This window comes from Anoplolepis gracilipes, chromosome 5 (genome assembly GCF_047496725.1).
Source record: "Anoplolepis gracilipes chromosome 5, ASM4749672v1, whole genome shotgun sequence".
Taxonomy (NCBI): Eukaryota; Metazoa; Arthropoda; class Insecta; order Hymenoptera; family Formicidae; genus Anoplolepis; species Anoplolepis gracilipes.
In genome coordinates, this window is record NC_132974.1 from 4,658,609 (window position 1) to 4,669,147 (window position 10,539).

The 10,539-nt window shown below is 30.7% G+C and overlaps 2 protein-coding genes across 7 annotated transcripts in view; one reads left to right on the forward strand and one right to left on the reverse strand.

Annotated features, from left to right (window-relative positions):
• The window catches only part of Zip48c (Zinc/iron regulated transporter-related protein 48C), a 33,114-nt gene extending 26,184 nt beyond the window's left edge, over positions 1–6,930 (reverse strand). The window contains exons 1-4 of one of the 2 annotated variants that reach the window (XM_072893365.1): positions 6,790–6,930; positions 2,599–2,848; positions 761–912; positions 550–635 (exon numbers count right to left, since the gene is read on the reverse strand). In XM_072893365.1, the coding sequence (XP_072749466.1) occupies positions 550–635; positions 761–912; positions 2,599–2,848; positions 6,790–6,897 (596 nt within the window). In that variant the 5' untranslated portion in view covers positions 6,898–6,930. Of the gene's footprint in view, positions 1–549; positions 636–760; positions 913–2,457; positions 2,849–6,789 lie in introns of both variants that reach the window. The other variant, XM_072893364.1, reaches the window with a different exon arrangement.
• LOC140666321 (uncharacterized Golgi apparatus membrane protein-like protein CG5021) lies at positions 6,810–9,888 on the forward strand. 5 transcript variants are annotated; one of them, XM_072893375.1, is made up of 6 exons: positions 7,609–7,744; positions 7,816–7,967; positions 8,264–8,337; positions 8,423–8,657; positions 9,227–9,481; positions 9,566–9,888. In XM_072893375.1, the coding sequence occupies exons 3-6, from the start codon at positions 8,276–8,278 to the stop codon at positions 9,629–9,631; spliced, it is 618 nt and encodes a 205-aa protein (XP_072749476.1). In that variant the 5' UTR covers positions 7,609–7,744; positions 7,816–7,967; positions 8,264–8,275; the 3' UTR covers positions 9,632–9,888. The 5 variants fall into 5 exon arrangements, with proteins under 5 accessions (XP_072749477.1, XP_072749473.1, XP_072749474.1 ...); XM_072893376.1 differs by lacking the exons at positions 7,609–7,744; positions 7,816–7,967 and adding an exon at positions 6,810–6,922; XM_072893372.1 differs by lacking the exon at positions 7,816–7,967 and having other exon boundaries at positions 7,581–7,744.
• The last annotated feature ends 651 nt before the right edge of the window (positions 9,889–10,539 follow it).

The following is a 10,539-nucleotide window of genomic DNA, read 5'->3' on the forward strand; positions in this document are numbered from 1 at the left end:
ATATTATTTTTGTTTTAAAAGTTTCTTCTTTTATCACACCATTAGGTTTTCAATCATTATTCTTACTTTCATGCGGACGATTTTACTGTCTTATTTGACTTATATCATTGTGCATCACAATTGTTTATGACAATAATTTTATTATAATGTTTAATTAATGAGTCGCAAATATATGAGTGCAAAACTTTGTATCGCGAAGCATACGTTTACGTCATCAATAAAATATTCTATTTATTACGAAGTCACCTAATCCAAGATGTGACACTAAAAGACAAGTTTTACAACAAATTTTTTCAACTATTCTTTTTGAAAAAAAAAATTATACCATTATTTTATCAACACGAAAATGCGAAGATTTGTCAAATGTATATTTCGTAAAAGATTTGGCAAATAAGGCCGTTACTTATATTAAATAAAATTTTTAAATATTTTGTGATAAAAATCTCATCTCGCTTGAAGCGCGTCCGTAGTATATTTTTTTATGTTCTTTGTTTGTTACAAATTATAAGTTATGCTATCTATATATGCATTAGAATGCGTATAGCGTACCTTGCATTTTCAAAAGTCGCTGATGCGCTACTGCCTATTGCTCCGAAGCCTACACCAACTGCAAGGCCCTCAGGAATATTATGTACCTGATATAAAAAAATGTATATATTATTTAATTGGTAAATAAAGTATAACATGTAATGTATAACTAATGTATAACATTATGATCTACATAGTTTGCATAATTATTTATTATCTTGCGAAAATATACCGTAATAGCAACAACGAGTAGTAGTATCCTCCGCCATTGATTGTTCTTCGCTTCGTTATTAGGATCCTCGTAAACTGTTCCAATTTCTGCTGATTCCGATGATCTGTTTATATTCGCTATTTGTCGACGTCTACTATTCTGTTCGTAGAAGCCTGAAAAATTAAATATTCACAACAAAATGTATCACACATTCTGCACCAGCACAAACTTTGAAAAACTAAATGATGGGCACAGGGTCACTTCATGCAAATGCAATTTGTACAAGATGAAGGATTATAAGAGAACTCTTTTTTTTCACACTGACAGACGTACTTTCGATGAAATTTATTGTTGTTAGATTTATTTAGGCAGGATTAATAAGATCAGTTTTTTAAGCTCAATGGAACTTTTCACACAGTTTCAAAATTATTATTTATTTTATTGGTTTTTATTTTATTATATATTTATATATTTAGATATATTAGGTAAAATTTTACGCGGACGTGCACTTTGTATTAATGATAAGTTTAAGTTTAGTATTTTTTTATTCTGTCTTTATTGTTTTGGTTCGCTGTCTTTATTATTTGGATTTATTATTTTTGTCTTTATTATTTCCGTTTTTATTATTCACACTTTTAATCACATCACTCGTTCGAAATTTAAGATTTCAGGATTTAAACGATGTATTTATTAAGCGAGTCGGATATTTCTATTTATTTAAAAGTTTATATTGAACCTGTGTGCTTAAGTCCCATGTATTTTTCTACGAATAATATATCATGCATATGCTAATACAAAAGCTTGGGATATTTTTGGATTAAATGCATATATCAATCAACTATTATATTTCTATCGAACATCACTTTTCATGAGGGAAAACATGTACTATACCAATTTATATGGAACAAGACATTTGTTTGGAATAAGCAATGATCTCTGATAAATTAATTTAAATATTAATTATATAGGCATATTTCAATTTAATTAAACATACTTTTATTTTCAATGAAGACAACAGAGAAAGAGATATGGTCATTTCGATAAAAGTAATAAAAAGATAAGATAAAGTTTCAATGTCGATAATTTCGACATATATTATATGCGTTAATACTAATTGATCATAATTATGTTTTGATAAATGATAATAATATATTAACGCGTACAATATATATATATATATGTATGTATGTATGTACATTATATGCGTTAATGATATTACATTTATTATATATAACATCATGGTTATATATAAATGTAATATCATTAACGTGTATAATATATATTTTATGTCTTTAAATTTCTATTAAAGAAAAAAAGAAGAATATTATATCTCGAATCAAAAAATTATAAGGTGAACTTGTCTACATTATGATGTTTTCATCAAGCAGTTTTACTATACTATTACTTTCTGCATAAGCAGCTTTCATCATGCTACATGCAAGATTCCAACTATTGTATCTTAAGACAAGTTACAGAATGCATTATTTCTCATGAAAATAGCACACAAAAAATTTGAGAGAATGCTTATTCCTGAATAAAAACCATGTTATGTCTGCGATAAAGCAAAGAGGGGCGAGTGTATACGGACGTTTGTATAGATATATAGAGATATATGTATACACATATTTAGTATACATGTCATGAACTGATCCCATTTTCCAAGCCTATAGAAAGAGAGAAAAAAAAAACTGCAATTTTACGAGAAGAAAATGAGATACCATCGATCGTAGTCGATTCGACGCGAGTGTACATCTTTCCACTGGAAATTTGTACGTCGTTAACATCGTTAAACAACGGATCATAATCATTGTCCTCGTCACTCTTTAGTTTCGCAATGATCTTGCGTCTTTGTTTCGTACCGACTGATTGCATAGCTAAAAGCACATTGGGGGACTGAATTCCGAGGGTAGATATCAACACGTCCGTCCCGTATACGAATGCCGCGCCGATGAGAAATCCAACTGCGACTGGCACGAATGCGTACTCGCCCTTAGCTCCATATATCTTGCTCTCGGTTGCCATTTCGATTGCTGGTTCTAGCAACGACCAGTAACTTGCAGCTACCATCACGCCAGCGGCGAATCCCAGGCTGATATCGAGCAGCTTACGCTATAGAAAAAAATTATCAATATATAAGTAGTTTTTTCACTTTTACGAAAATTCGTACAATCTTTTCATGCTATTAACAATGTATATTTATATATGTCTCTTTATAATTTTACACTCTGATTAGTTTTATGTAATTTTATCATAGAATCTTTGTATTTCAAATATTTATTCATTTAGTATTTAAAAATTTAATTTATCCTATTTTGAGAAAAATTAGAGATTAATTTTATACAGGTTTTGAAATTTATTAACAGAGAAGTTATTAGCATTAACAATAATTTAAATTTCTCTTAGAATTGTAATATAATATATATGTATGTACATGTATATTCACTTCTCCTTGCCTTTGCCAAGTTCAAGATGATTTACAACTCCGATTTAGCTTTCGTTAAAACGTCAGAGGTGTGGTATACATGTGTTTACTTAAAACGTTCATGCGTTAAGTTTACAAATAAATATCAAAAAAATATCGAAAAACTGTGTCAATATTGTGCAAGTAGCATGCGTTTTATCTCATATATCAGTTGAAATGTGATCTACTATATCTCATGTTAATCAAGTTCATAATATCAATTAAACAAGTCATAAAGCAAATGTCAAAATTTTCTCAAATATTGACAAGAAATATCTAAAGTCTAAAGTACTCTTTTTCCGGTTTTCAGTAAACAGCTCAAAAAATAGAGATTGATTTTCATACAAAGCATTAAAATAATGTAAAAGAGAATATTAATTTTTAAAAGAATATAAGAACATAAAAAAGAAAAATAATGGAAGTGTGATTAATGTTATAGAATATCTTTATCAAATTATAATTTAATTATGTTCCCTAATATATATGTGTGCATATATATAATACTATAGGGTAAATTCCATTAATGATGGTCATATAAGAGAGATGGCCAACGAAAAAATTGTAAAGAATTATTCATCAGATAACGACACTTTTTTATGTTTTTATTATTAGAAGTCTAATTTGTTTTGTTAATTATAAAGAGAAAAAATTAAAGTTTATGTTCAAATCAATTTTGTGATTTTAATCATAAAGGTTTTTAGTTGAAAGTGTTAGGAAAATATTATGGCCATCACTCTCTGACTTACCTTATATGTGTTTAATTATTTATATACGTTCCCATATACATCACGTTCTTTATTCGTTATAAATAATAGAAAAACAATAAGCTCTAATATAAAACAAATTAAAAAAGATAATGGGCCAAGGGCAAGACAAGCGCAAGTTAATTATTTTTCTTTAATAACCAAACATTACGATCTTTATTTTGAACTGTCTTCAGTGATAACTACAAAAAAATGTTTAAAAAAGAGAAACTGAAGTTATTATGCTAGATTATAAATAACATCGAACGATATCTATGTCAACATATTCGTAATGTTAAGTATTTTCAATATCAGCCATATACTAAGAAATAATAAGAAAAAAAATATACTATCTTACTATCATATCTAGATTAAAGAACAATGAAAAGATAGCATCAATCATAAAAATATCAGAAAAATGATTTTAAAAATAAATAAAATTTATCACATAACTCATCGTTCTAATAATAATAAAGTAAAAATTAACTCTATACGCTAGAATTTAACTTAAACTTCAGACAAATTTTCTTTTTGTATACTATATCTTTGTAATTGAATTTCTTTAGCAATTTATACTAAAAAAATTTATTTTACAAACACACATAACTTAATCTAGCATAATGTGTTAATCTAGAATACATTGTTATAATTTTGAAATTTAATACAATCAAGAAATCGAAATATCTTGCAGATGATAAAATACTTAATATAATAGAACTTTGTCTTTAAGATTATTATCAAATAATCAATATATAAGATGACATAATGTATAAATGGAAGAAGCATTCTTGAGATTATTTTAAAAAATATTCTATAAATATTTTATATATACATATATAATATTCATGACGGTTATTTACAGATTTAATAGATACATATTACTGCGGAAGAATATCATTTTCAACAATTTAACTTAAATTTTACTTCTTGTTTATATAGAGTAAGTCACTGAAATCTGACAATTTTCAAAATGAAGTAAATAAATCAAATATAATACAAAAGTACATAATTATAGTGTTATAGTTAATTTAATTTTTTGGAAAATGTTTTATTATTTATTTTTTTAATGAGTAAGATGAAATAATGCAATGTCAAATGGTATTTATATCTTATTGTTATTTAACACGAAATAAATATTTAAGTTTTTTTTATTTATTTCATTTTAAAAATTGTCAGATTTTCGTGACTCAGCCTATATTTGATTTACAGCTAAAATTTTCGATTTTCAATAATAAAATGTCTTCCAAAAAATTAAATTAACTATAGCACTATAATTATGAACTTTTGTATTTGTATTTGGATAAATACAATTAAACCCACGTTTATAAGAAATTTACAACGACTTCGGAAATGTTGTATATTACGTCAAAAATATATTACAATAGTATAGTACAATATATACATATTATTATACTTGTTTAGAAGACTTTATTCTATGTAATATTCTATGTATACATGTCAGATTTTAGTGATCAATGCAACTTTGTGATATTCCAGATTGCCGAACAAAAATTTATGCATGTTATGTTCGGATCAAATATTAGCCATCAATGCAATTTTGTGATATTGCAAACGTACATGAAACACGAGTTTCCGTTTAGAATTATAAAGAAAACTATTTACTACTAAGCAAAATTACCGAAAGTCTGCAATTATATTTAAGACAGCAATTAGCTAAATAAAATGCAAATAGAATTTGAACATCGACAAATTGCTCATTCATGAATTTATTAAAAAGGATACGTATAAAGCATGTGTACAGAGAAATTTTAATTGGTAATATTTATTAATATACAAGATGCAGCTAGAGATACTGTCTCCTTTATATTATCGTTTAGCTTTTCTGTGCATGCGTATTATGGCATAGCAGCATCTCATGCAAATAGAATCTAAACAAGCTTTAACAATGTGAAAGCGTCTGATACGAGCCGCTCTCATAATACGCGCGCGAATTAAATCGCACGGAGGAAGCGGCGGATTACGCGAGCCCGCCAATCGTCGTTGCAGCAATTTCATTGAACCAGCTCTAAATTTAAATGCAACGAAAAATCAGGCCAAAATAGTCCCGCTTACGTAAATACTGGCGTTTTTGCATAATAATTCATCGATAATTAAATGTGATTTTTGTATACGGCAGGAGCGTTAAATCTTTTCTTTTTTATAATTATTCTTTACACATAAGTTATAAATATCAAATATTTTTTCAAATACAATTCATTATTGATATTAAATTTTTAGAATTGAAAAAATAAAATTTACGGAAAGCAAGGAGAAAAGAAATGTAATTAACATGTAGTTACGTTATGTAACAATATAAAATGCTATATATATATTATATATATTTCATTAAAAATTAAATTAATTGATATTAATTTATTTCAATTTTCCAACAATGTTCTCTTTTACTAGCAATTTCTACATTTTGATTGATAAATTAAACGATGGAAATATTTTTTATACAAGAAAATAATTGAGAGAAAGAATAAATTAAATGTTTTTTTTTACATTTGCCATAATTTTTTTATACTCTTGTATTCAAAATAAAACAAATATATATAGAAAACGCAGAGATAATAAAAATGTACAAAGCGCAATTGAAAGAATTCGCATTTAAATCACAAAGAGTGTGAAATAAGTGCAGTTAAGAAGAAACGGAGCAAATCCTTGGTTTCGAAGAGTACGTCGCGCATCACGGACGGATGCGCCGATAAGGTTAAGTTTCGCATATTTAAATTTTAACGAACAATGTCATAAAGACGAGTGGCTTTACAGCGTGTTGAACGTCAAAATGTCAATGACATATCGTTGGAATCCACCATGCACATAGAATGCGGATGTTTACGCACCTGTTTGCCTCGGATGACGACGACAAGCGCGGCGCCGGCCGCGGTGAGGGCCCACGTGAACAGGGTTCCGAGGAGCGCCTGAACGATCGGCGAGTGATCCTTGAGCATCGCGTGCGAACTTCCGTCACATCAGGCAAGGAACTACTACGATCGACGCGCGAGTCTTGCGACCACAACTGTGCGGACGTGAGAGCCGAACGAAGCGAGATCTCGCGAGACCAGTCTACGTACACTCAGTCCCCCTGCTTATCTCAACCACCAACGCACAGAGCATCGAGCCACTACTACACACTAACTATACACTACTACTTGGCCGATTGGTGCCACGCACGTGTTGCCAGTTACCACTCCACTGTCCGTCTTCCCGTCGGCCGACCGTCAATCGAGATTTCCGAATATCCGCACAGGCGCGACGTACATACACACGACGTACACACACACACACACACACACGAAATAATGCGTCTCTTCTATACGTACGCGAACCGGAGACGAGCATGCGTGCGCGAACGCGGGCGGGAGCACCTTCGATTTCTCCCTCGCGCCGATAAGCAGGGTTGGTCACGTCCGTGACGTCACATGGGACATTGCATTCGCGACCAACTTCCGCCAATGGGCGGATCGCGCGCGATACGTGTATGCGGATATATGACGAGGGCGAATAGCGCGTTTTTCGTCCGTGTCGGCGCCGTGCCTCGGGACTCTGTCCGTACCGGTTATCAACGATGTCAAGGTATTATTTCCTTTGACATTTGCCCGATGGTGAAACGCCGGAACGCGAGCACGTTTTGAGTGAAACGGAGCATTTTTTTGTCGGCGCGCGCGCGACGTGACCTACAACGTTTAACCGAGAGCCGAGAGCCGAGAGGCGCCACTGTCAACCTATAATAATAATATATACATAGAGCAGACGACGCACTCGAATTGTCAACGTGCAAACATGGCGTCTGCAACGGTAGGTGTTGTACGGCGATCTTTCACATAATTGACCGCATATTGACGCCACATGTTTTTTCATTTTTTTAGTCGTAGCGAGTCCCGAAGTATATTCGATTGTCTCGCATGCGAAATATAAGAATCGTGTTTTATTACGGAGGAGATCTTGAGAATAATATTCTAGTTGGCGAAAAGTCGGCGGAAAGTCGGTTGTTCTGACATTCGCTTGCGCACACATTTCCGTATGTATATATATTAGCGAAAGAAGGGTTCGTATACATGATAGTTATATTCCGGTTCTGGTTGCCTTGCGGAAGAATTAACGTGGACAAACGTTGTGTCTCCGGGGTTTTTGATTTTCACCTGTATTCTTTTCGTTTTCGAGAAACATTTTACGTTTTAAGTTTTTTCATCCATATCATAGAAATATATAAACATAAATATATGCATGAGGCTTGGGGTAAAACGATAATTGTAGCAGAAATGTAACGGGATAAGTATATCGATGTTTATTTAGAATGTACACTCTCATTTGTAGGTACCTTTACTGATGGATGATGATGCAATTGCTTTCGGAGAGGAAGAAGCTGCTCAAAATGCCAATAAGCTTAAGTACGTATAACAAGGATATATCTTTTAACGCGCAAGTGAATGTATCTCTCTTTGTAAGATTAAATATTATTTCTTATAATTCTAGACACCCATATATTACACTGTTTCACTTGGCCTTCAGGATAGCAGCTATAGTAGTTTATATGCTTTGTGGTTGGTTTTCAAATAGCTTTATAGCGAGTTTTGTAACAGTGGTACTACTTTTATCGATGGATTTTTGGACCGTTAAGAATATAACTGGAAGATTAATGGTCGGTCTTAGATGGTGGAATTACGTAGATGACGATGGCAAAAGTCATTGGGTTTTTGAGTCTAAAAAGGTTTGCTTGATTATATATGTTTTAAGATGTATTTTGATTGACTATCATTGAGTCACTATCATATCAAGAAATAATTTGAGTTTTATTAAATGTTGAATAATTAATAATATATTTATAGAAAAATAATTGGCTTCTTCTGGCGGTGACGTAACTAGAATTAATTTTATATTTAAAAGAAGATGTAAACTGATATATTATTTCATGTTACATTACATGTTACATCACATAAGTTTCAGTTAAATGAAAATATTTAAGTATAGCTCTTTGAATTATCAGTAATACTTTCATTTGTCATGTTCCAACACACAATTGCTAATTTAAATAGATTGAGTAGTTCAAGGTTTATCAGTTGCCGTATGTTTAAGTCCTTGACATTTTTTGAAATCACCGTTATTGCTTAGATTATAAATAGATAATAAGAGAAATAGAATTACATAACAGATTTATGCTCCGTTGCACAACTGCTGATTATTGTAGATATTTATTAAAATGTAGCTTATATAAATTAGATAAGTTAAATATAATTCTAATATCTAAGTTCAATACCTGTTATGTGCCCTGTGTTTCAGGGTGCACAACAGAATCGCATTAATGCAACAGAAGCGCGAATCTTTTGGTTGGCGCTAATCTTGTGTCCACTTTTTTGGTCAATATTATTTATTGTTGCACTGTTTGGTTTTAAATTCAAGTGGCTTTTACTCGTTTGCATTGCCATTGTTTTGAATGGTGCAAATCTATATGGCTATGTTAAATGTAAAATGGGAAATGATCAAAATATTTCAGCAGCCACCAGTGATTTCATCAGAAAACAAGTGATACAAAATGTATATTTATATATTTAAAATTTATCAAATAATTTGTCTATATACTTGACATATATAATTCTTATTTAATTCATTTTGCTACAGGTTGCTTCAATAATGACCAGGAGTCCTCCAACAAATAATTCCAATCAACCAACTAATGTAGTATAAATTTGTAAATTTGTAAGCACACATTAATGTGTCATCTCAGATTCATATATGCCTGATAATTTAATAAATATTTGCAAATGTTTGTAATGTATATAATAATGTTAGATAGTATCTTTTAAGTATTCTATAAAATAAATCATTATCATTCTCCATTATATTGCAACATTTTGATAGGATTTATTTATGATGGCGTTTCTTGAGATGCTGCCGAATCAAGGAGATTGAAATTAATATTTATATAAAAACAACCAAATTTACGTTAGTACTAGTTTATTAATGCCGCGAGGCAATACATAATGTACACGGTATTTTTCCTTGTCAACAGACTCTCTTCCTATTACACAATATTTAATTTGTATAGTTGTTAATTAGTAACATTGCATTTTTTTTATCATCGGTTTACCTCAGCCTGTTGTATTCTTTCTGGCAAGAAAGTATCACAAAATAATTTCCCATTCTTTCAACGATATTTAGTATTTGACTTATTCTTTGCTTTTAAATTCATATTCTTCTTCGGATCTGCGATAGTCGCTTTACTGATTCATCTACAGATGAAATTGAGGCGATCTTATACACAGTAATAAACTCGCTATATATTGCACGGAGCTATATAAAGCAGCCGATCGTATTTTTATTATCAAAAATGCTCCGAAGACACACGCGAGTTGTGTATGTATCAAGAAGAATACAACAAACCACATATTGCTATACATTTTAGGTCATAAAAAAATTATAAACACTAACAATCAATCATGCTACAAAAGTACAATATATACGAAATAGTTTTGGAATGATATAAAAAAAACTTAGCAGTATTACAATTATTATAAATGCATGAATATTGTGGACTTCTTTGTAGCAATAAATTTTAGTGATTATAGATTAACGATAGCAACTTATAACTAGGT

Excerpts from the sequence above, each read along its gene's own strand:
- LOC140666321 (XM_072893372.1), top strand. Across the intron at positions 8,658-9,226 it reads GGGTTTTTGAGTCTAAAAAG|GGTGCACAACAGAATCGCAT; the intron begins GTTTGCTTGATT and ends CCTGTGTTTCAG. Across the intron at positions 9,482-9,565 it reads GAAAACAAGTGATACAAAAT|GTTGCTTCAATAATGACCAG; the intron begins GTATATTTATAT and ends ATTTTGCTACAG.